Consider the following 25,948-nt stretch of genomic DNA (forward strand, 5'->3'; position numbering starts at 1 on the left):
ATCTTTTGGCTTTCTTGGCTTTCCTTCAAGCACCAGCTATAATCTTGCCTTCTACAAGAAGCCTTTCCTAATCTCCCTTAATAACATGCCTTCTTTCTCTTGATTATCCCCAGTTAATCCTGTCTATATCTTCTATGACAGAATTGTTTGCAAGTTGTCCTCCCCACTAAAATGTAACCTCCTTGAGATAAAGAACTGTCTTTTACCTTTCCTCATATCCCCAGAATAGTGCCTGGTACATAGTAGGTTAGTAAAAAATGATTACTGACGGATTAGACCAGTGAAGGGCAAACTACGGCCCACGGGCCAGATGCGGCCCCCTGAAATGTTTTATCCAGCCACATGACATTATTCCTAATCTGACAAATACAATGAGTAGAATACAATACAATGAAACTTCGAAAGAGTTGCCTTAAAAACAGACTGACAGATGAGCATTTCCTTTCCTTTGGTCCCCTCTTTAGAAAGTTTGCCCATCACTGGATTAGATAAAAGACATTCACCAGCAAAGCAGAGAGACAGAAATGGATAAGGCACACTCAGGGGGTTCTGAGTTGAAGGGTCTGGCACAAGAGGAGATTAATGAGTTCAAGACTCATAAGTTGGAATGGTAATTTAAAGCCAGAAATCAAAGTCATGAATGTGCCACAAAACATCTGGGCTTCTTCTTGTGGATAATGGGGAACCACTTAAAGTTTTAAAGCTGGAAAGAGTGATATTACACAAATGGCACTTTAAGAAGATTACTATGAATTGGAATTGGGAAGACTGAAAGTAGGTAGATCAATTAGAAGTTATTACAATAATATAGACAAAGTAATGAGAAAGATCACTAGGGGCAGAGAAAATTGAAAGGAAAAAGAAGGAGGAGAGTAAGAGTAATTTCTTCACTTAAATTTTTATGCTTCACTTTGGCATGATTTTAACACTAATAGCATTCTCAATAAAAATGGAAAAATAATCAATGAAAACATGGAACAAGTGTCCAAATAATGATTATCTTTTATTTTTCCTCTCTCTTTTCCACACTACCAAAAAGGAAAAGGGGAGAAATTCCAAATGGAGGGTTATTTATTCATTATTCTCCTCCCCTTCTCAAAGCAGGGAAATAAACAATAAAAGGATATGCCTCATATGCCTCATCCCAATTCCTGATTTGGTGAATTGCAAATGGCCACTTCAATTTTTCTCAATGCTTAATCCAAAGCCCCACTTCAAGTTCAAAACTGAACTCAGCTCATTACTTTCTCCCATTTAGTTAGCAATGTAACTAATAATATCAAAGACAGAATTTGCTTTATTTACATCCTATCTAGCAGAAGAAATAGCATATTCCTCAGTAGACTTATTAGGACACTCACCTCATAGTTTCCTGCCATGATGAGTTTAGCAAACTTTCTTGATCCTGCAACATTACAGCGTTCGCCAATGTTAACAAAGTTGGTATATGGTCCAATCCTGAAGGGCTCTAGACCTGGAAAGAAGAAGCATTTTGAAATACTTATAAAAATGCATGAAGTAAAAATGGTATGAGATTAAAAACAAATACATTCGCCAGAAATAAATATCCTTGTTCTTCAGTCCACCAAACTACAATTTGCGATCTGCCTTTGCATAAATAGTCCCCCATGTGAAAATGGGATTAATTCTCCCCTGCCCACTTTTAGATTTAATCACCAGAAGTGTATACACCTCAACATTTCCGTGAGGGGAGGTCCGCAACCCAAGTGCTAAAATGGGTGACAACTCAGAGAAACAACTGACTGCCCCCTGCGCAGTCCTAAGAAAATACACCTTCCTGTGAGCACTTTTTCTCCTTTGAACTTGGCTTTGGAGGAGCTCTGGTCCCAAGCCCCCATCTTAGAGGAGGAAGCCATGTGGCTGGAGCCCTTGCTTAATTTACCCCTAGGTCCTCCGACTGGGGCTTCTGGAGCCCTACAGGAGTAAAGCCAGGGGCAGAGCAAATAGTCTAGCTCATCAAGCTAGATTTCTTACTCTGCCCTCTTTCTCATTTCTCTACTTCCATTCTTTTCCTCTATTTTATAAATAAAGCTGCTAAAAAGTCACTTAACTTGAGATATATTAATTTCAGTGACCATATTTCTCTTATATTTGATCCAACCTTAATTTTACATGCATACCTCACTTTCAAAATCTCCACACTTCTGCCTTTTGGGAATCCCTAGCTTATTTTTAAGTCTCAGAAACTTGCTACACAAAACCTTCTTAGTGCTTCCTCCCTCCATGAAACTAATTTCTATATACTAAGCACATATTTTGCATTTATTTATCTGAGTGTATCTTATTTTGTACTAATAAAAAGTATTTGTTTCAGAATATTTCTTGAGGGCTAGGCTGTTTTCATTTTTGTTTTTGTATCTCAGAACCTAGCACAGTGTCTAGCACACAAGAGGTGATAAATAAGTGCTTGCTGAATTAAACGGGATTCTAAACCTACTATGAGGGAAGGAAGAACATGGATTTATATTTTTTTCCTGGATTGCTATATACAAATCTAACCACTCAGAGTAAAAAAGCATCAAAAAAATGAAAACAAATATTTCTATGGGTCTTTTTCCAAACCCCTACCAAAGAGTGAATAAAATTCATCTATGAAACACAAGAAAGACCATAACCAATTACTCCATGAAGACTATAAAGGCTGAGGCCAGATAGAATATTGGCCAACTGTGGAGAAAAATGGTGAAAGAACAACAAACAATTCTTCCCAGTCACTAAAAACTGGAAACCAAATGGACAGAGATTTTGCATCTCATTATGCTAAGGACATTTTAAAGCCCTGAGGTAAAACTTGGGGCTATGCCTAAGATGTCTCAGAACCTATGGGGAAAGAACACATGACCTACTCTTTGTCTTTGGCTCTACTGCCCAGTAGGAAAATCATGTGAACTAGACTTCCAGGGATCACCAACTTTATTCTAACTCAACTGCTTATCTATTAAATGAGGAAAACAATATCTTCTCAATCTAACTCACAGAGTAATAGGTATTAATCAGGAACTACTTTAGAAAAAGTTATGTATAGTCAGAAATATTTTGAATCCCTAAAGAATGCATGCCCAGAATTCCTTTCTGTATTACCTATAATCCTTTTCCTTTTGTTTATCTTTGCATGGTCACATTTGTATAAGTTCTGAGACTCCACCTTGTTCTCTCTCTTTTGCTCTTGGGAGTAGTTAGTCTCTTTTGTTAGTTTATTAATAATAATTTTTATTAAATATAATATTTAGTTATTGGATATTAATTTTAAAATCCACATTTTGGCTAACCACGATGGGATAGAATTATCAAATGTTTTTTTTTTTAAACAGATTTTCAGTATAATTACTAAGTTTGCCTGAGAGCTAGGGTTTCCCTTTCTCACCCTATGCTCCTGAAGTTTTTTCTTCACCAGCTACTCAGCCCGCCTGCTTTCACCCCATCTCAGGCACTGCAGACTCCACCTGCCAGTCCACCTGCTTTCACTGCTGCTGCAGCCTGTCAATCCTAGCCTGCAGACTGCCAGTCCTAGCCACTTTTTTTACAAAGGACTGGTGAGGACTCCAATCCCTTCCCCCACCCCACGTGGGTTTTCCAACCTGTTCTAGCCATTTTTTAAACTGAAGTCTTAAACTGACCCTGGACTCCTGGCTAAGAGAGACTTGCAACTGAGGAATTTTTTTTTCACAAGAAGGGGACTTCTCTGCAGTTTTTCTTTTGAGGGCAGAGAGACTAAATTAGTAGATTTGAAGTAGAAGTTTTGGGGATTTTGTCTCTACCTTTTGACCAGTTCTCTCATATGCAAATATTGTATTGTTCTCCAGCAAGATTTTGCCTTTTTGTGTTTACTCTGTAAACAAACTTCCATTCAGTTTTGGTTTTTTTGGAGGAATAATGTTGTTTCAAAACATGCTTGAAACTCTGAAACAACAGTTTCAGTTGGTAGAGCTAAAAAAGGCAGTTTGCATCTGCTTAATTCTTTGCCAGAGAGTTTTTGTGCTGATTGAATACCCTGCAATTGAGAGCTTGAATAATCAAGATTCAGGGGAGAAATTCATCTCCTAACACCCCTTTGGCTTTTTGGTTTACTCATACCCGCTATGAGGGTCCTGCATACTATGCTCAGTGCAGAATTCTCCCTCACTATGATGAAGTTCAGAGCTCTGACAAAGGAAATCTGAATGGATGATTTATACTGGGGAGGGGAAATAACCTTAAAAGATATCTTGAAGTTTATTGTTTGCTAATCATTCTCAGCATCTCCCCTCCTTAATAGTGAACAAGTCTATTGGGATTGATAAAAAGGATTTTGATTACACTGCTTGTAACTTGTCATTTGCTTATATTATTGCATTTGCTAATTTCTTTAAGGTTTAAAATTTTTTAAGTTTATGTGCATTAATCTAATTATCTGTTATACGATTCATTATCTGTACCGTTTCCCTATGATTTTACTAATCAATATCATTGTAAACAAGCCCATAAGTCTTATGTATCCTGGATTTGTCATCTTAACTACTGAGGTCACATGTTGCTTATACAACCTTGAAGAATATAATGACTTAAGAATTTAAATTGTAATTTTACAAGGGGTCTTTAGAAATTACTTTAGATACCTAGTACCTTCTGAATGGAACACACACACACACACACAAACACACACACACACACATAATAAAGTATGGTGTATCAAAGGTAGAGAACCAAATAGAAGATAGAAGTTCCTACCAAAAGTTTTTATATATAAAGCAGAAAGCCAAAAGAGCTCCTGCATGCATGATATTTTAACTCTTTAGTTTAATTTACTTACAGAAGGATCTAAATTTTTGGTGATGTTCTAGACCCCAAAAAGAGTTTCCTGAGCAGTACAGAGGTTTGTGCTTTTGCCAAGGTTGAAAGAATTGTTACATCTTTATAACTTGTGACAAATATCCATCAGTTCATAGCTTTTGTGAACATCACACAGCAAGTGGCTTTATAGAAACTCATGTGAATCCTATATAATAATGGGTTTGTTTCCTATTGTTATTAACTGGGCTACTGTGAATTTGGTACTTTATTTGAATGTGCATTATCTACTCTACTACTATTTTGTTTTTATAAATCTGCTATTTTGTAAAAATTCTTTTCACTCACACAGTGGATCATAACCAAGTTTTAAAAAGGAAATGGATCTCATTTTTTTTTTAAACCCTTGTACTTTGGTGTATTGTCTCATAGGTGGAAGATTGGTAAGGGTGGGCAATGGGGGTCAAGTGACTTGCCCAGGGTCACACAGCTGGGAAGTGGCTGAGGCCGGGTTTGAACCTAGGACCTCCCGTCTCTAGGCCTGACTCTCACTCCACTGAGCTACCCAGCTGCCCCTGGATCTCATTTTTTGATGAAGAACCTTTGTACTCCACATCCTTGGATGACACAGTAACAGTATGTCACTGATTCTAAGCTATATATTTTTGATTTTTAAAACATTTTATTATTCTTTCTTGTATTTTCAGTATAGTATTTGAGTACTTTGAAGTACATATAATCAATATTAATCTTTTTTTTATTTTGCAGTAATAAGTTTAAAGTACATTTGTTGTAATATTAATGCATTTAATGCATTAATGCAACCCAAAAAGCTTTAAACTATAGAATAATGCCACTGATGTTTAAATAATTATGGGACTTTGCTTAATGATTCTGTCTGATTCCAGAAGAAGATAACATAAAAAGAGCCATTGCACTGTGCCAAAGAAGCACAAAGCTAACCTGCATAGTGCCTATTGAGCACAAGGTCAAAGAGACCAACCAATCCAGTGGGATTGATGTAATTTTGAGCCAAGACAAGAGGACTTGAACTTGTTTGTGGTTTGAGGTTGCAGCGCTTAACATATATTAAGACGCAAGACATCCTCTGAACCATATTCTAACAAGCATCTCTTTAACTGCCATTCTGGCTCCAATTTGCTCCTATAATCTAGTCCCTTTTCTGTCTTTCATAGTGTGGCAAACTTTCTGAAGTCCTGGCTACTGAATGGGTAAGTGCACAATTGCTTAAATCACTTTAATTAGGTCCTAATTCAAGGACTTATTATAGGTTTATTTTTCCTTTACTTAGATTTTTTAGACATAAGACTTTAACATTTTATATTTCATCCACAAGTTATTTTTTCTCTTATGTGGATTTTTTGATGTTTTTGATTTCTTTTTGAAATTGGCTCAGCCATGTATCCCTGAGTGATCCGTTTGTTATTATCCACCTCAGGGGGGGACTTTGTTATTGTTATGAACTTTGATTTGAATTTGAGTAATTTTAGGATAAGAAACTTGCTACCTCCCAGAATCTAGAAGACAAACTTGTTTGGAAAGGGTGCCATGAAGATGCCTGCGGAGACCACACACTGAATCAAGAAGATCCGGAACTGAACTTTGGGATGTGAATTTGAACTATGGGGGATGAAAGCATTTGTTTTGAATGTATACTTTTATGCCAAAGGGGACTGCCCTGAGATTGGCCTTTTGTTAATGTACAAATCATTGATTTTGTTCTCTTTTCCTTTTATCTACAAATTATTGCAATTTCTAAGTTGATTATGTTTTCATGATCCTTTTGGGGAGACTGGTCTCCCAAATAGGATCACGGGGGGGGGGGGGAATGTATAATCAAAAATATTTTGAATCCCTAAAGACTGCATTGCCCAGAATTCCTTTCTGTATTAGCTATAATCCTTTTCCTTTTGTTTACATTTGCATGGTCACATTTGTATAAGTGTTGAGGCTCCGCCTCATTCTCTCTCTTTTGCTCTTGGGAGCAGGTTAGTTAGTACACTTTTAGTCAGTCTCTTTTGTTAGATTATTGTCAATAAAGCTTTTTTAAATATAATATTTAGTTATTGGATATTAATTTTTAAATCCACAGTTAAATGCATAATATACATTAAAGTGTTATTATGGCAATTACTCTAAGGATCAGCCTTTTAACACTGAATTACTTAGTACTAATAATGCTCTACTAATAGTAGTATACAAGTATAACATTTAACTTTGTAGTGGCCCTTAAAGATAATTCATTTTCCCTTTTGTCATTTTGTCACCTCTCATTTGTCAATGAGGAAGCTAAGGCAAAAGGCTAAGGTCACATAGCTATTAAACTGCAAAATTAGCACTGAATTCAGGTCCTTCAGAAAATTTCAATAATCTTTTTTTTCCCAAAGGCCTGGTTGGATGGGAGATAGAGAAAATAAGTACAAGGGTGAAACTACGATAGCCAGGTATCTTTTATCTCGCTTCCTAAGCTCAGGTGAGAAAAATAACTGACAAAAACAGAATCATCTCTTCCTGTTTCTGACTCTCTTACCCTTCTTTTTTTAGTCTTATTTTCCCTGGATTCTGCCCTTCTTGCAATAGTCTACTATTTTCCCCTGGCCCAGAAATTTGCAAGAAAGGCAAATGAGGATGCCAAAACTTAAATTGTAAAGAATTCCTAAGTGATCTCTTTAAAAGCATTTCATACACAGTGCTTCTAATCTATTATGAATATGATGGACTTGGATACAAATACAACCTGTCTTGCTCACAATTTATAAAAGAGCAAGATGGAAGAGGTTGCCCAAGATTTCATTTTTTAATTGGCTTCAGAGTCATTCTGAAAGCAATTAGAAGTAACAGATGAAGCTGAAATTAAAGCCAGAGGGCCCCTTCATTTTTATATATAAACTCTTAAAATAATGGTGCATAGAGAACATCATTTGGCACATTATGAGGGGCAGGTAAAGTGGCACAATGGACAGAGTGGTAGGCTAAAAGCCAGGTAGACACTTACTAGCTGTGTGTCCCTGGACATTTAAGCTCTGTCTGCCTCAGTTTATGATATAATAATAGGACCTACCCCCCCCCCCACACACACACACACAGGGCTGCTGTGCGGATAAAAGGAGGTAACACTTGAAAAACACTTCATGCACTGCCCAACACATAGTAGGCATTTAATAAATGCTTCCTTCCTTCCATTTGAGCTGACTTCCCCTTTTTTGTCCTGCTTATTTAACACTGCACAGATTAAATAGTGGATATAAGCTCTGTGACTATGTTTTATTTCATTTGAATTAAAGTAATGTAAAAAGCTAAATTATCTCTCTCTTGTATAGATTTTTAAATGGTTAAACTTTAGTGAGGATAGGACTGCCTTGGTTATCCTGTCTATGATTTCTTGCTCTTACCTAATATCTATAGAATTCTGCTCAAGTAGATTTTCTGAAAAATTATTTGTTGGACTGACAATTAGATCTTATAGTTTTTCTTTTCTAAGCAGTCCATGTGATCTGGTCATAATCTATTCTAATTTCTTATTTTTTCCCTTCAAACTCTTCCTTGATAAGTTCTTATGTTAGAAGCTGATAAGAAAAAATTCTATGAAGATACATCTGTTCATAATTAAAAGTCATTGATAACCATCTTCTCTCTTGAACATTCTTGTGTAGGGAAGTACTGAACTATCTTGTTATGTTGCAGTGATTTATTTGATTTGGCCTCTAATACTCTGAAATCATCTCCCAAGAGGCAGTAGCCAGCCTAGTGTAATATGAAGAAATCACTGGTCTTGGAGTTAGCTACCTGGGTTTAAATCCCCTCTTTTATTAAGGACTATTTGTTTGTTTTTTTAAATTTTGACAAAGTAAGTCAAGAAACTAAAATATCTCACAAGTTAGTGAGGTTTATAAATACCGAATTACCATTTATTATGAGAGCTTCTTTAAGCATTGGTTTACTCATCTATCAATCAATCAATCAACATGAATTAATTAGGCTCTTCCTATGTATACTCACTCATGGCATATAAACAGATAAGAGGGTTAGCCTTAGGGTCAAGAAGACCAGAGTTAAAAGGCTAGTCTGGATTCAGATCCCACCTCTGCCATATGACAGAGTGTATGACTCTGAGCAAGTTTCTGGCAAGACTTCTTAAGTGCTCTGGGAAACTCTCCAGGGTAACAACCTGCTTTGGTAGTGGTAGAGGGAGTTTCCTTCTCTGGGAGTTCCCTAGATCAATGAAATCCTAAGTCCAGGCTCTATCCTTATCTCTATGTGCCAGATCCTACTGGAGAAATAAAGACAACAAATGAAATAATCCCTGCCTGCAAGGAATTTCTCTTTTATCAAATGCATCCAAATATCAAGTTCTGTCTTCATCAAATAACATTTGTGTTACTACTGTGATAAAAAGCACTGGTGGAGCTTTAATGATCTACACCAGTGATGGGCAAACTACGGCCCACAGGCCAGATGCAGCCCCCCTGAAATGTTCTATCTGGCCATGTGGCATTATTCCTAATCTGACGAATGCAATGAGTAGGATACAATACAATGAAACTTGGAAAGAGTTGCCTTAGAAACAGACTGACAGATGAGCATTTCCTTTCCTTTGGCCCCCACTTTAAAAAGTTTGCCCATCACTGGTCTAAACATATAATCACAGAAGGGACTTGAGAGGTCACCAAATCCAGCACCCTCATGTGAAAGATAAGAAAACTGATGTCCTGAGGTTTACAGTAGAAATAGAAAACAGTAGAGCTATGGTTCAAATCCAGAACCACTGGCCCCCAAACCAGTGCTTTTTCTAGGCAGCCATGTTGTTTCTTATAAACAATCTTTATTACTTCTCTCCACAAAGAATGGGGAACTGATAGCTTAAGGCCTTTGATGGATTGGACCACAAGCCTGGTGGCAGGCAATGAGTACCTTGTTCTAGAGTTTGAAGTCTTAGATTTAGGCTCAAAGCTAGTCTTTAAGGAAAATTAGTACTATGGAAATTCAGCCACTCTGTGAAACCTAATTAATGTGGAGCCAGATTTTCCAGTTCAGCCTTCAAAGTATGTACCTTAAGGTGTTCTTAGGGTCCTACCCAAAGATAACTGAATGACTGTTAGATAGAAACTGTTAACTATTATAAAGAAGGTCTTTTTTTTTTTTGGCTCCATGAACAATTCTCATTCACTACACATGATATCAACCACATCAGGCATGAAATGAACACACACACACACACACACACACACACACACACACAGTGGCATAAATAAATGGTCTTTGAAATCATTAAGGTTACTTCTTAATGACTCACCTGACAGCAACATATACCCTTCAGCAATGGATGCAGGGGGAACTCTAGGTTTGCAATTTTTCACAGCTTCTACAATTTCCCTGAGTTGAAAAACAAAACAAAAACACTAGACTTGTCAATTCAAAATAAGATGAACTTAAGCTAATTTTTAATCAATCTACTCAGCACAATTGTGCAATTGATTTTAAGCTTAACTCCAAATTTTCAGTGACAATTTTGTCTTTTAATTTGCTCAGAAAAGTGGAATATCATTTATAAATCTTTTAATGTATTTATACATCTAAGTTATAAATAACTTTGATCCATATAGCCACAGTGTATTGGGCACTCACTACACATATAAATAGAAAAGTTTCTGTCCTCAATAGATTTCCAGGCTAGACATACATAACAGGTAGTGCAGCTGATGACAGACTATTCTTTAGTTTATTCAAGAAAAATCACCAGACTGTGTATATCCTATTACTGAGCATAAAACTGCAAAAAGGTCGAATACAGACACAAAGGTCAGGTTGCATGTATCCCAAAACATTCAAATGGCATTTTGGGGGGTAGTAAAAACTGGAAATAAAAGTGGATGCCCAACAACTGAGGATGGTCAAACAAACTGTAGTATATGAAGATAAAGGAGAATTATGAATACTTAGAATTCAGAAAAGTATAGGAGGACTTGCATCAAGCAGAATCGAAGGAATATAGTTAAGTCAACAAACATTTACTATGTTGCAGGCACTATGCTAAGTCTGGAAACACAAAGCAAAATAAAAATAGTCACTGCCTTCAAGGAGTTGACATTCTAATGACAATTAGACAATACATCTAAGACTATCTACAAATAACGAGGTAGATATAGGATACATACAAGGTAGATGAAAGGCAATCCCAGAGGGGAAGCAGGCACAATGACTAAAATGACATGAAAGACAGCCAAACCAGATTGTCATAACCAATCATGGTGTAGAACAGATAAAGAACAAAAATATTCTCCTCCACTGTGCAGGTACAGAGCTGGTAAAGCTAGGCTTCAAATCCAGAGCCCTAGCTATAAAATTCTGCACAGGCTTTTAGATACAACTGCTCCATTGGCTGGTTTTCCTTAAGTGTTTTTCCTTTGTGTCTAGTCCTATTCTGTCCCGAGCACCAGTTTCCCACACCAGCTGCTTCTTAGACATCTCAAACTAGATGTTCTACAGACATTTCAAATTGAATATATGTAAAATAGAATGCTTTATCTTTCCCCAAAACTCTCCCTTTTTCTGAATTTCCCTATTACTGTCAAGAGTACCATCTTCCAGTTACCCAGCTTTATATCCTAGGGATGTATCCTAAATTCCTGTTTTGTACTCACTTACTCTATATATCCAAATCTACTGCTAAATACATATATCCCTTCCACACTGCAGTGGTTAAAAATATGATCTGCAAAATCTGCATTTAATTTTTTGTCTTTTAAACTTTAACTTTTTAGTTATTTTAACTTTTCAAAAGAAATTGTAGGGGGACAGCTGGGTAGCTCAGTGGATTGAGAGCCAGGCCTAGAGATTCCTGGGTTCAAATCTGGCCTCAGACACTTCCCAGTTGTGTGACCCTGGGCAAGTCACTTCACCCCCATTTTGCCTATCCTTACCACTCTTCTGCCTTGATTAACTTCAAGATGGAAGGTAAGGGTTTAAAAAAAAAAGAGAAATTGTACATATTTATGGAATTAAAAGATAAAATGTGTTGCTATTATGCAGTACCATACATATATTTTATGAATTTCTGAATTTCTAAATTTCTGTGTTGTCTGCTGGCCTTCACATGTTGTCTGTGGCTTCTGCAAAACTTACCAAAAAAATTCCCTCTTAATTTCTTTAGCCAATCTGCAATATATTCAAATTGCAATGAGGATGGGGAAAGTTGCAATGTGGAAGGGAAACCTGAATTATCTTTTCTACCTTTATTGCACCTCTACTATATATCACCACCTTCTCTAGAGAGAAGGTACAACAGGTGCTAACTGGGAAGAAGCCCTCATCATTTCTTGCCTGGACGACTACAATAGTCTTTTTTTAAAAAACAAAGTCTTAGTATCAATTCTAAATCAGAAGAGCAACAAGGACTAGGCGATTGGGGTTAAGTGACTTGCTCAGGGTCAGGTCACAGAGTTAGGGAAGTGTCTGAGGCCACATTTGAACCCAGGCCCTCCCAACTCCAGGCTTGGCTCTCTATCCACTATCTACATGCCCGGGCAATAGTCTTCTAATTGGTCTCTCAGCTTCAAGTCTTGCTCTACTCCAAACCAGCCTCACCTTCCTAAAGCCCAAGCCTGTCCATATTCCAACTTCTTCTCCCCTGCCTCAATAAAACTCCAGTGGCTCCTTACTACTTCCAAGACCAAATATAAAACTCTGTTTGGTTTTAAAGCCCTTCAAATACTGGCCCGCTCCTACCTTTCTAGTCTTCTCACATGTTGTCCCAGTGATGCTGGCCTTCTTGCTGTTACTTTGTCAGGACAATGCAATCTCTCAACACCATGCCTTCTGGCTGCCCTTTGCCCATGGCTACCTAGCATGTTTTCCTTCCAAACCACTGCCTCCTGATTTCTCTATCTTCCTTCTAGTCTCAGCTATAATCCCACATAATACAGGAGGCCTTTCCAGGTCTGCCACACTGCCATGGGCTAGTGACTAAGCTGAGATGATTTTCTGTTTTCATCACCTCTATGTAGTTATTTGTGTGCTGTCTCTCTCTTCCCATTAAGACTTGAGCTCCAGGGGCAGCTGGGTAGCTCAGTGGAGTGAGAGTCAGGCCTAGAGACAGGAGGTCCTAGGTTCAAACCCGGCCTCAGACACTTCCCAGCTGTGTGACCCTGGGCAAGTCACTTGACCCCCATTGCCCACCCTTACCACTCTTCCACCAACGAGCCAATACACAGAAGTTAAGGGTTTAAAAAAAAAAAAAGACTTGAGCTCCTCAAGGCAAGGTCCATGTTTGCCACCTACCTTTGTATTATTCCTAGAACTTGAACACATACCCAGGTAATAGTAAGCATTAATAAATTCTTGTTGATTGACTATAATAAACAGTTCAATGTGAGTATGGTGGGGAGAAAATAATACTGAGAAAAGAATGAGATATAAAAAGGCATCAATTAACTTTTTAAGAAGCAAATAGCCCCAGACAAATTGTTTTTGTTCTTCTTCCCACAAAGCAAAAGTCAGTAAGTCACTGGCTCACCAATAAGATAATGGTCAGTCCTAGACTAAGGGACACGGTTTGATAATGTAATATAAACAAGGTAAGGCACAAATAGTTTGCAAAACAGTCATTTCTAGAAAGATAAAAAAATAAACACCATTCACATTCTCCTAAGTACCCTAAACTTCAGAGTATGCTTAGTCTTCAGACAATCATGGTTTCCATGAATGATAAAATATGTTGTTCTAGCTCTAATATCCTTCAATGCTCTAAATGAATCTGTTATCTCACTGAGTTGCCCCATTCTATGCAACTCTCATTCATGTCCCCCCTGAAAGGTCAACCCAGAGGGTTCATATAATATGCTAAAGGCCTTCCTTGCTTTTCTTTTGACATTGCATGAACTAGCAATGAAGCATGTGACTCATTAATTAACTATCCTTAGCTAGGAATGCCATCAAATTTTCTAGGACCAACAGGCATTTTGTACTCAAAATTTTTCCCTGAATTCTCAGAAGTATGCATATGGTACATAAAGTTCTGTGAGTTTTTTTTTAATGGAAACAAAATCAAAACACATACATAGAAAAAATGGAAAGCAAAATTCAAGTCTATAATTCAAATAATGAGGTGGGAGAAGGGATAGTGTCAAATTCCTGCTGTCTAAAGAGAAACAACTGAAGAATCTGAAAAATGCAATTCATTTAAGATCCTATTACCCAAGCCCCAAAAGCAATGAGAAATAAGCTGAGCTCCAATTACAAGCATTTATCACATGAAGATTTAGCTTAAATGACTATCACAAGACCACCAAACTAGCCAATGGACAAGCTAAGACAACCAAGGATGTTCAATTCAACTTATTAACCTATTCTGTTGTAAAAAGCATTCGACTTGGGAATAAGAAACCTTCAAGATCCAGTTCTATCCTATTAATGACTATGCGACTCTGGGCAAGTCACTTGAGCCCCAGTTTTATATATCTATAAATATATATTATATAAATATAAAGTACATATATACTTTGACCATCAATTTCACTGGGCTCTTATGAGAAAAACATTTATGTAAAAAATGATGAAAAATTAATAATTATTCCTCTCCCCTACACAAATAGATGAGAAATTTAAATAATTTCTGAAAAATCTGTCTTTCAGGGTACAGTCTTGACTCCATCTTCCTTCCATGAAAGTATTCTTCATGAAATCACAGTCCTTTCCCCCATAAAACATGACTTTTTCCTCTGGGAGACTGACCTCAGATCAGTGGATCACCTTACCTGATATGAGCCGGTGTGGTTCCACAACAACCACCTACAACATTGACCAAACCATCTAATGCAAAGTTCTGTAAACATAGAAGATTGTAAAAAGTTAGTTGGAATTCCAGAATTTCCCCATCAATTGAATATGCTCAAAATAAAAAAAAAAAAAAGACTTCCACTTGCTGAATTTCTAAGAAGAATACTCTAACAAGAAGGTTCAAGGAAGAAATGTTGAATATTTAACTGTGGGAATAAATGCTAACACATACCCTTCCCAAGTGACTTTGAAAGAAGAGAAAAGCTAGTTATTTGAAATCTATTAGTACCAAAAAATTTATAGCAAGAAATTATCCTATCAGCCTATCTCAATAACTCTTTAAATATACAATGAGTAGATATGACAGAATAAAGAACTCTTTCGACATCCACCAGGAAACTTCTATTATCACCACGAATTGCAAATATTTTGTCTGAATATCCCTATCTGAGCTGCCTTCTCTACCTTAAGTTTTTTAAGAGGCCACGAATGATGTAAGACCACAGTGTGGAGAAAGAAGACATGGTCTCTTCCTCTTCTGTCTGACTTCTCCCAACTTGAAAAAATTAGATTAAAAAGAAACTAACTTAAGTATTACTCTGATTCATCAATACTTCCTAATCCAAATTTTTTATTTTTTGTATTTCTTTGTTTTTAGCAAAAACATGGTTTTAATAAATGCCTCTCTTCATATGGAAACTAACAACTTCTCAGCATGACAACATGGATAGAAATCTGGCCAGTGAGTCCAGAAGATCCACATTCAAATCCCATTTCTGCCATTTACTGGCAGAATGGCCCTCTGCAAATCACTTAATCACTCTGTGCAGCCCATGAGCCACACTTGCTCCCATCAAAATCCTTTAATGTAAGCATGCAATCATTAGGGAATAGGCCTTGGAGTCAGAAAGATAAATCAATTAGTATTTATTAAGTGCCACTACTTCCCAGGCACAATGCCAATGGTGAGGATGCAAAAGGAGGCAAAGGACACTCTGCTCTCAAGAAGCTCAGCCCAAGACCCATGTAACAATCCCTCAGTGACCCTAAGCAATGCTCAAAGAGTCTCATTTGTATTGGCTTTCTTTGTCTATCTCAAGTGCGAAGCAGAGGATCCTACATGTGTTTTGTTATTCAGTCAATTTGGTTCTGTACAAGCCTTTGTGAATTCATTTGGGGTTTTCTTGGCAAAGATACTGAAGTAGTTTGCCATTTCCTTCTCCGGTTCATTTTATAAGTGAGGAAACTGAGGAACAGGGTTAAGTGATTTGCCCAGGGTCACAAAGCTAGTAAATATCTGAGGCCAGATTTGAATTCAGGAAGATGAGTCCCTCCAAGCTGCCTAAAACTGACACTCTATCCAATGTATCACCTAGCTGTCCCATCCAAAATGTAGCAGTTGCTTAATAAATATTGGTTCATATAGAAAAAGATAATACTTTCATCAAGAGGGAGCCTGAAATACCAAAAAACAAAAAAAAAAAAAAAAAAAAACAAGAAAATTAGTTTCTGGTTCTAAATCTGTCACTAACTAGCTATGATGCCCCCTAAGATCCCATCAAGCTCTATGATCCTAAGACCTAAGGTTGAGGAAAAGTCCAGACCTTTATATGCATGGCAGTCATTTCAGGTGTTTCATCATACTCTCCAAAAGTATTGGGAAGACCTAGAGAAATATTTTTTAAACTGAGTATTAGAATATAATTAAGAAGAGTAAAATATTCATATCCTTTACCTTAGAGATCCTACTGCTAGGTATATGCCCCAAGGAAGTACAGGATCAAAAGAACGGTCCTATTTGTACCAAAATATTTATGGCACCTTTTTGTGAGAGAAGGCTTAGAAACTAATCAGATACCCACTGACTGGAAAATAATAGTTAATCAAAAAAATGTGGCACATGAATGTTACTATGTAATAAGAAACAATGAATATGATGGCTACAGAGATGATCATTCTTATCACATAAGATATAATCATAATAATCACATTTACTGATGCAAAATTAGGTAAATAGAAACAGTAAAATTTGAAACACAAAGATTTCTACAATGGAAACTGAAATAACAATATCAAACAACTGAAATAGAATGTTATGACCAATGGTAATCACTCTAAAAAAGAGATAAGGGAATGCACCTTTGAAAAACTAGGGAATATGTATGGAATGCTATAAATACTATTCTAGTGATGGGCAAACCTTTTAAAGAAGGGGCCAAAGGAAAGGAAATGCTCATCTGTCAGTCTGTTTCTAAGGCAACTCTTTGGAAGTTATTCATCAGATTAGGAATAATGTCCACAGCCAGATAGAGCATTTCAGGGGGCCGCATCTGGCGTGGGCCATAGTTTGCCCATCACTGTACTATTCTGTTATTCTTTTTATTCTCTTTTTCAATCTTTGTTGTAGGAGATGGCTCTCTGAAAAATGGTGGGAGAGAATATATTAGGAAATTTAGGTGATATAAAAACAAAGGATATCAATTTTTTTCAAAACTACATGCAAGTAACATATTGACACTCTAAAAGCTTTGAATAAGAATAAAAAATTTCTCTCTGATTTCAATAGCAATTATAGGGGTATAGGGAGAAACTCCATAAACATAAAGGAATGCCATTAGTCTTTTTAAAAAATTAAACAAACATAAAGACACATGTCACAAAAATAAAGAAAAGTACATTATTCCTTTATCATCACAGGAAATAAAAAATTCAAGGAAGGTCTAGTAAGAAAGAAAAGAAAGAAGCTTCAAGCATAAAGAAAGGTATTAGTCTCTTTTTCCCTTGCCCTAGAAATTATTCTTTCAAAATGACAGCAGTATTTTTCCATAGCTGCTTGGGAGGTGGGGGGGTGAGGGTGGGGAGGACAGGGGAATCATTATTTCTACTTCAAAATAATGAGCATCTGCTCTATTGGAAATAAATAAAAAGTCATTAGTTTCATTACAATTATATCTCCCCAAGCACTAATTTGGCCTCCAACTATCTGTTTCTAGATGTCATTTATTATTCTCCTCCACAAACTTTGAATTCTCCTACTTCTAATAGGAAATAAAACAAAACTAAAAACATTGGTAGGTTTTTCTTTGTTTGCTTGTTTTTTAAGATATAAGAATCAAGTAAGCCTCAGAAGCTTCATTTTTTACAAAAAGTTCCATCAGGCAGAATTTCCCACAAAATGAGAGATATTCTAACCTTTAACATCCATCCTCTTAATATATAAAATAAACTTGTGCCAAGAAAGACTATCTATAGCCAATTCCTATTTAGGAGCTGGTTACATGGTACATAAATAATCCATACAATGCAGAAACTGATAAGCTATGGTAAGTCCAAAAAATAAACCAGATAAATACAAATCCTGTTTCATCATAAAAGGAAAAAGGAGAGAATATTTTTTCCATTAGTACAAAGAAAGATATCTCTTATCACTGAATTCTTTGGGGAAGACATGACTAATTTGGCAGGTCAGGGGGTTTGTGATTTGAGGTATGAGTCTCCTAAAAGGTACACCTGGACTGGGCCATGAAAACAACATTTCTGATTTCAAATCCTGATCAGCCTCTTTGCTTCTTTGTTTCTCATTAAATCACATGCACGTAACAGGTACTCATTAAAACACAAACCTGCATTGGGATAACAGAGGACATATGCTGTTGTGCACTTGCCAATTGTTTCAATGAAAGGTCTCATTTCCAGGGCACCTAAAGCACAGTTTAATCCAAGGCTGATAGAAAAAAAAAAAAATAAGAAGAGATTACAGGCCTGTATTTCACATCAGAATACCATATTGTCTTAAATGCAGGTCTTGTCATGTCCCTCTCCTAGTCAAAAAACCTTTGGCAGCCCTGTACTACCCATGAAATACAGTATAAACCCATTATCTATACTCCCCAGGCCCTCTACCACCTGCCACCAAACAACCTTTTTGATCTTAAAAAATACTCTTAACATTTATTAAAGGTTTACATATACAAAGAAATATACTATGCAATTTAGGAAGAAAAATATAGAAAAGATACAGCCCCTGCCTTCAAGGAGTTTAGAATATCCTAAGGGATAAAACACAAATATAGATATTATGTGATCTTGTATGTTATGGTAAAAAGCAGTGGTGTCAAACTCAAAAGCAGAGGCCAATAAACCACGAAAAGATCCTTATGGGAGCATACTGATTTAGAAAATCACCTATTAATATTATTCATGTTTTGTATTATTTTTAAATGTTATATTGGTAAATATTTCTCAATTTCATATTAATCTGGAGTGACTACACTATGGCCCAACGTTTGATATCTATGGTTAAAAGAATTATAAAAGAACGTTGCTCAAAGGAACCAAGAGAAACCTGATAAAATGTAAAGTCCATGAAGACAAGATCTGTTTTATTTTTCTCTATGTATTTCTAGTGCCTATCCCAGCACCTAGCATAAAGTAGGCATTTCATAAATGCTTGCTGATTGACTAGATGGAAAGGCTTCCTGGAGAACATGGCATTTGAAATAAATTTTAACGACTGAACAAGTACTCACAAGCTTCCCACTCCCCAAAAAAAGACATTCTAGAAAAAGGCATCAGTCTAAACTAAGAAAGCAGAGGGAAACTATAAGTGTTGCTTGGTTAAAACAAGGAGTGTTTGAGGGGACATGAGACAAGAAAGGTAGGTCAGGAACATCTACAGTGAATAAACCTGGAAAGGAAGAGGGTGCAGTATTGACGGGGAGAGGGGTGTCTTAAATGTCAAATAGAAGACTATGAACATATTGGAATGACAATAGGAAACTATGAAAGAATTTTGAGCAGAAGAGTAATATCACCAGATCTCTAACCAGGAAAGATGATTCTAATAGTGGAATAAAGAATGAATAATTAAACTGAAGCCCAAAATGGGGGAACCAAAAGGGCAGGGTGCCAACTGGTGCCACATGTTACTCCAGGGAAGGATTAATGATCTAACCCAGGGCTCCAAATAGCATTTGAATACTGGTGTTTAGTTAACACTTCCCCAGCTGTCCTTTGCTGCTTGATTGAGGGAGCAAAGCCTCCTCTTAGATGTCTTTCAGTTCCTGATGGAGCAAATATAAGTCACATCTCAGACTCACTTTTATTCATATCTTCCATCTTCTTGTTAAACCTGAGGTACTCTGTTCCCCAACCCTGCTCTATCCTCCCTGGCCTCTGCTTTTTCATACATTCCTCACTCTCCATTTGGAATGGATTCCTCTTACATTTCTATGTTTAAAATAAAAATCCTTTTCTTCCTTCTAGAATCAAGTAAGTGCTTTCCCTCTCTTTTTCCCTCTAAATTTTCTTCCCACTCTGGAACTCTCCAAAGTACTCACAATATTTTAAATTTTTAATAGTTATTTATGGGCATAGTTTAACTCCCCGCTGAATTGTAAATTCCTTGGGATACTCACTGTGTTTCTCATTTTCTTTTTTCCTTCAAAGCTAAAATATTCATTGGTAATAAAGAAACAGGAAAGTACAAGGAAGGCAAGAGGAAAACACTTGAATTCAAGTGATTCTTTAATTAAAAAACCATTGCAGGTTTCCGGGTTAAGATGACAGCAGAGTAAAAAGCAGCTAATCTCTCCTAACCCACACATATAGGTCTCCTCAAGAAGACATAAAAACAAATTCAGACGAATGAAGGGAGCCCACAATAGGGCGCAGCATTGAAGGTACGTAGAATCGGGGCATTTTCATGCTATAAAGGGGTGAAACAGCTCTCACTAAAATGCCAGGTGAGCAACCCCCTCCCCCCACACTACCTACAGTGCCAAAGCCAGCGCAAAAAGAGTTAGAGCAAGTTTGGGGCATCCATTAAGTCCTTGGCAGCTACCTGGGATCACCAGGGCCTGCTCCTGAGAGCAGCAAGACTTAAGACCCCAAGAGGCTAAAGAATGGTGGATTTTGAACACAGACCCTAAGCGCAGGCACAGACGCGGTTCCTGAGCGCAGGCGCAGACTTTGGGTGGGAACCCAGTGCAGAGGGGTGCATGACTGTGGAAGCAGCGCCTTGAGACTGTTAAAGGAGCTTCAGGCAGAGGAACAAGCAAGGGGACCACCAGGAGGCTTGACCCTGAGAACAACTAGTCCTGAGACCTCAGGAGCCTAAAGAGCACAGACAGACCCTGGGTGTGAGGTTAAAGCTGAGAGGGCGCTGGGCTAAAAATGGCAAGCCAGACTCAGGAACCCCAGAAGAGAAAGATCATGAAGAAACCTTTAACACTCGACAACTTTTACACAGAAAAAATCCAGACAACAGAGCAAATAGCAGAGGAGAACAAACAAATAACAATATCCAAACCTTCCCAAAAAAATGAAAAAGGGTCACAAGGTCTTGAAGAGTTCAAATCTGAGATTATGAGAAAGATGGAAGAGATCTGGCAAGAAAATAACAGTTTAAAAGGCAGAATTTCACAATTGGAAAGTAAGGCAAGTAAATCAAAGACCAGAAATGACCAGATTGAAAAGGAAAACCAGTTTCTAAAGGTTAGAATTGGGCAATTTGAAAAAGATGCCCCCAAATCAAAAGAATTGATAAGCAAATTGGAGACCAAAATCAAACAGCTGGAAAACAGGATAGACCAAATCGAAAAGGAAAATCAAAAGCTTATAGCAGAAAACCAGTCTCTAAAGACAAGAATTGGGCAAGAAGAAGCCAATGATCTCTCAAGACAGCAAGAACAAATAAAACAAAATCAAAAGACTGATAAAATAGAAGGAAACAGGAAATATCTCAATGAGAAATTGACAGATCAAGAAAACAGGTCTAGAAGAGACAATCTGAGAATCATTGGTCTTCCTGAAAAAGCAGAAATTAATAGAAATTTGGACTCCATACTAAAAGAAATTATTCAGCAAAACTTCCCTGAAGTTCTAACAAGAGGGCAACATAGACATTGAAAGGATCCACAGATCACCCTCTACACTAGACCCTGAAAAGACAATCCCCAAGAATATAATAGCCAAATTCAAGAGCTTCCAAGTAAAAGAAAAAATTTCACAAGAAGCCAGAAAGATACAATTCAGATATGAAGGAGCACCAATCAGGATCACACAGGATCTGGCAGCCTCCACGCTAAAAGACCTCAAGACTTGGAATATGATATTCAGAAAGGCAAGAGAACTGGGTCTACAACCAAGGATCACCTACCCATCAAAACTGACTATATACTTCCAGGGGGAAGTTTGGGCATTCAACAAGATAGAAGATTTCCAAGTATTTGCACACAGAAAAGACCAGGACTAAATGGAAAGTTTGATATCCAACCACAAAAATCAAGAGGAACATGAAAAGGTAAATAAGAAACAGAAGGAAAAGTAAGAAAACTCATTTTTTAAATTTGCCTCTTTAAGGGCATCAATAAGATCTAATTATTTGTATTCCTATGTGGAAAAATGTTATGTATAATTCTCTGTAGTGAACTCTATTCACTATTATAGTATTCACTATTATAGTAATTAGAAGAATTATTTATAGAGAGGTTGGAATACTAAATGGTCTAAGATGATATGGGGGGTGGGAAAGAGGGGGGTGAATAGTAGAGGACACCAAGAGAAACTTGAATGAATAAGAAAAATAGGATATTACATACAAAGAGGGCATGGGAAGGGGAAGGGATGAATACTATTATAAGAAGGAGAGGAAGAAAGCATGAAGGGGTAATATTTAAACCTTACTCTCAGTGTAATTACCCTGAGAGGGAAGAGTAGCTATATAGATATAAAACTCTATCTAACCCTACTGAGAAAGTCAGAAGGGATAAACCAAGGGGAGCAGGGGAGTGGGGAGGAGAGAAAAAGGGGGAGGGAATTCATTAGGCCTTAAAAATAAACATAGGGGAATAATAAGGGAGGGGCTAGAAAGAGAAGTAAATCAAGGGAGGGGACAAGGGTTACTGGCTTAAAGCCAAACCACTGGTTTAAAAGGAAATAGTGTAAGAAGAAGGCATAGAACTAGGAGAGGATGCCAAAATGTCAGCGAATAAACAACTGATAATTATAACTCTGAATGTGAATGGGATGAACTCGCCCATAAAATGGAAGCAAATAGCAGAGTGTATTAGAAACCAAAATCCTACCATATGTTGTCTACAAGAAACACATGTGAGGCGGGTGGACCTACACAGGTTTAAGGTAAAGGGCTTGAGCAAAATCTTTTGGGCTTCAAATGAGAAAAAGAAGGCAGGAGTGGCTATTATGATTTCTGACAAAGCCAAAGTAAAAATAGATATGATTAAAAAAGGCAAGAAAGGTAATTACATCCTGATAAAAGGCAGTACAGACATTGAGGAAATAACACTGCTCAATATATATGCACCAAATGGCATAGCATCCAAATTCGTAAAGGAGAAACTGGCAGAGCTCAAGAAGGAAATAGATAGTAAAACCATACTAGTGGGAGATCTAAATATTCCTCTGTCAGATCTAGATAAATCAAACCGAAAAATAAATAAGAAAGAGGTAAGAGAGGTGAATGAAGTCCTAGAAAAATTAGATTTAATAGATATGTGGAGAAAAATAAAATAGGGACAAAAAGGAATACACCTTCTTTTCAGTTACACATGGTATATTCACAAAGATTGACCATGTAATAGGGCACAGAAACATTGCAAACAAATGCAAAAGAGCAGAAATAATAAATGTAACCTCAGATCATAATGCAATAAAAATAATAATTAGTAAGAGCACCTGGTCAGTCCAAAAACTAATTGGAAATTAAATAATATGATTCTCCAAAACCAGTTATTCAAAGAAGAAATCATAGAAACAATCAACAATTTCGTTGAAGAGAATGACAATGATGAGACATCCTACTAAACCTTGTAGGATGCAGCTAAGGCAGTACTCAGGGGGAAATTTATATCCTTGAATGCATATATTTCCTCTGTCATCTAGCTACCTAAATTAAGGATCTGTTATGTGCCAAGCACTGTGCTAAATAAACACTGAGGATACAAAGAAAAATAAAGTCAGCCCCTGCCCTCAAGGAGCTCACAATTTGTGGAGGGGGAAATGAACAAGTATGCATAAGCAAGTTATATGTAGGAAATTTAGGAAATAAGTACGAAAAGGAAGGCAATAAAAACATTTTAAACCCTTACCTTCCTTCCATCTTAGAATCACTGGATATCAGTTCCAAGGTAGAAGCATAGTAAGGGTCAGATAAGGCATTAAAATTTTAAGAGGAGTTGGTTGAGACAAGCTTCTTCTAGAAGATGAGATTATAGCTGGAACCTGAAGAAGGCCAAAGATGAAAGAGCATTCCAGGCCAGGGGAACAGCCAGAGAAATGATCTGGAGCAGAAATATGTGGTGTCTTTTGTAGAACAGGCAGGAGGTCAGTGTCACAGGATTGAAGAGGATGTGGTAGGGAGTAAAATGTAAGCCAACTGGGAAGGCAGGAGGGGACTAAGTGATGAAGGGCTTTTGCACATGATCCTAAAAGCAACAGGGGGTTAATGGAACTTAGCAGGGTGGTATGGATGGATCCATGCTTTCGGAAAATCATTTTGGTGGCTGAATGGAAGATGGATTAGAATGGAGAAGAAGATAAGAGGCAGGAAGACCAAGCACCAAAAATACTGCAATGTTCCAAGAATGACGTGGTCAAGGCCTAGACCAAGTGCCAGTGTCAAGTGAGAAAGTCATGACCATGAGAAATGCTCTTCCCTGGCCTGCATATGTCTTCATATCTTTGGAAAGCAATGGGTTTGAGGCAGTTAGACAAAAAGCCAGGTCTACAGATAGGAGGCCCTGGGTTCAAATCTGGCCTTGGGCACTTCCTAGATATACCCTGGGCAAGTCACTTAATTCCAACTGAAAAGTTCTTACCACTCTCCTGCCCTGAAACTGATATTTAGTATCAATTCTAAGACAAAGGGGAAGGGGAAAACGGAGACAGGAAGGAGAAAGGGAGAAAGAAAGAAAGCAGGTTTACATACATTTCAATTAAATAAATATTAAGCTTCCATATCATCTGTTATCTAGAATGACTGGGAAAGGGAGGGAGAATAATACTGGAGATACTATGATGATGTAAAAGACATCAATAAAAACTTTTTATACATTACAAGGAAGGCTCCTGGTAGGTGCTATGAATAAAGACAAAGATGAATAACAGTCTCTTGCCTCAAGGATTTCATGTTCTGCTGCTGAGAGTCTGAACAAGGAAAACTGAGTGAAAGAAAGACTATTCACTTACCATAGCGGTTCTGCATGGCTCACGCTAATGACAAATGCCTCTCCTGTCTGTCCTGAAAGAGTTCGCCCACTCTTATCCACAATAGTCCCTGAAACCTGAATTTTTTTTTTAAAACAGTCAAATTAAATACTCTAGGTATAAGTCATAAATATACATTCTGTACTTGTTTCACTGAAAGGATGAGATCCTTGTAACTCAAAGAAAATACTTTGCTAGCTAAGGGCAGACTTAAAATAAACCAATTTTTTCAAAAAAGACTCTGATCCTACTTTCCCTCTCCCTCTACCCCAGTTTCTGTCTCAAAACTTCACTGCCTCAGTAATAAAAGATTTATCATTTGTCAAAGATTAGAGCAAGAAGGGCCCAAAGTGGACCACAGATCCCATAAAGAGATGTCCAAAAAAAGGCAAGCAACTCCTACAGCTCTCATACTTGCCCTCAACTCAAAAAGGATAAAAGCACAAAATGTATTCTCTGAGAAACAAATAAACTTTGTAACTTACAAAGATGGGCCGGGGATCATATCCCTCTTCAAAGAGTTTCTGGAGTGCAAACAAGGCTGCCTGTGGAACAAAAGGAAGATATTTCTGAAATTTATTTCAAGGTCAAATCAATCTAGACAATAGCAAAGGGAAATAAGTAGTAGTCTCTGATTCTAAAAGTCTCAGCTATTTCTTCATGTTGCTATTCAGTCATTTTTAGCCATGATCCCATTTGGGGTTTTCTTGGTAAAGATACTGGAGTGGTTTGCCATTTCTTTCTCCGGCTCATGACAGATGAGGAAACCAAGGCCAACAGGGTTAAGCAGCTTGTCCAGCAGTCAGACAGCTAATAAGTGTCTGAGGACAGATTTGAACTCAGGAAGATGAATCTTACCAACTCCAGGCTGAGCATTCTATCCACTGTGCCACCTAGCTGCTCTTTTTTTACCATGTTATCTCCATGTATAATAGATTGTAAGTCCCGTGAAGCAGGGAAGGAACGCATCTATAACACCTAAAGTTATCCATTTTGGAGATGTTCCACAAATGGGAAAAACTGAGAAAAAAGCTAGGAAATAGGGTTTGATCTCCTTTTACTGCTGTTATATTGAAACTAAAGCTGTATTTGATCAGCTAAAGCTCTTATATTAAATCTATTTTGTATGCCTGGATAG

The 25,948-nt window shown here is 37.3% G+C and overlaps 1 protein-coding gene across 1 annotated transcript in view; it reads right to left on the bottom strand.

Annotated features, from left to right (window-relative positions):
* MTR (5-methyltetrahydrofolate-homocysteine methyltransferase) overlaps nt 1–25,948 on the bottom strand; it is a 169,293-nt gene that overhangs the window by 76,769 nt on the left and 66,576 nt on the right. Inside the window, exons 7-13 of the mRNA XM_044676319.1 lie at nt 25,296–25,355; nt 24,793–24,887; nt 18,207–18,307; nt 16,188–16,249; nt 14,562–14,629; nt 10,103–10,182; nt 1,362–1,474 (exon numbers count right to left, since the gene is read on the bottom strand). Of these exons, the coding sequence (XP_044532254.1) occupies nt 1,362–1,474; nt 10,103–10,182; nt 14,562–14,629; nt 16,188–16,249; nt 18,207–18,307; nt 24,793–24,887; nt 25,296–25,355 (579 nt within the window). The remainder of the gene's footprint in view (nt 1–1,361; nt 1,475–10,102; nt 10,183–14,561; nt 14,630–16,187; nt 16,250–18,206; nt 18,308–24,792; nt 24,888–25,295; nt 25,356–25,948) is intronic.

This window comes from Gracilinanus agilis, chromosome 4 (assembly GCF_016433145.1).
Source record: "Gracilinanus agilis isolate LMUSP501 chromosome 4, AgileGrace, whole genome shotgun sequence".
NCBI classification, from domain to species: domain Eukaryota; kingdom Metazoa; phylum Chordata; class Mammalia; order Didelphimorphia; family Didelphidae; genus Gracilinanus; species Gracilinanus agilis.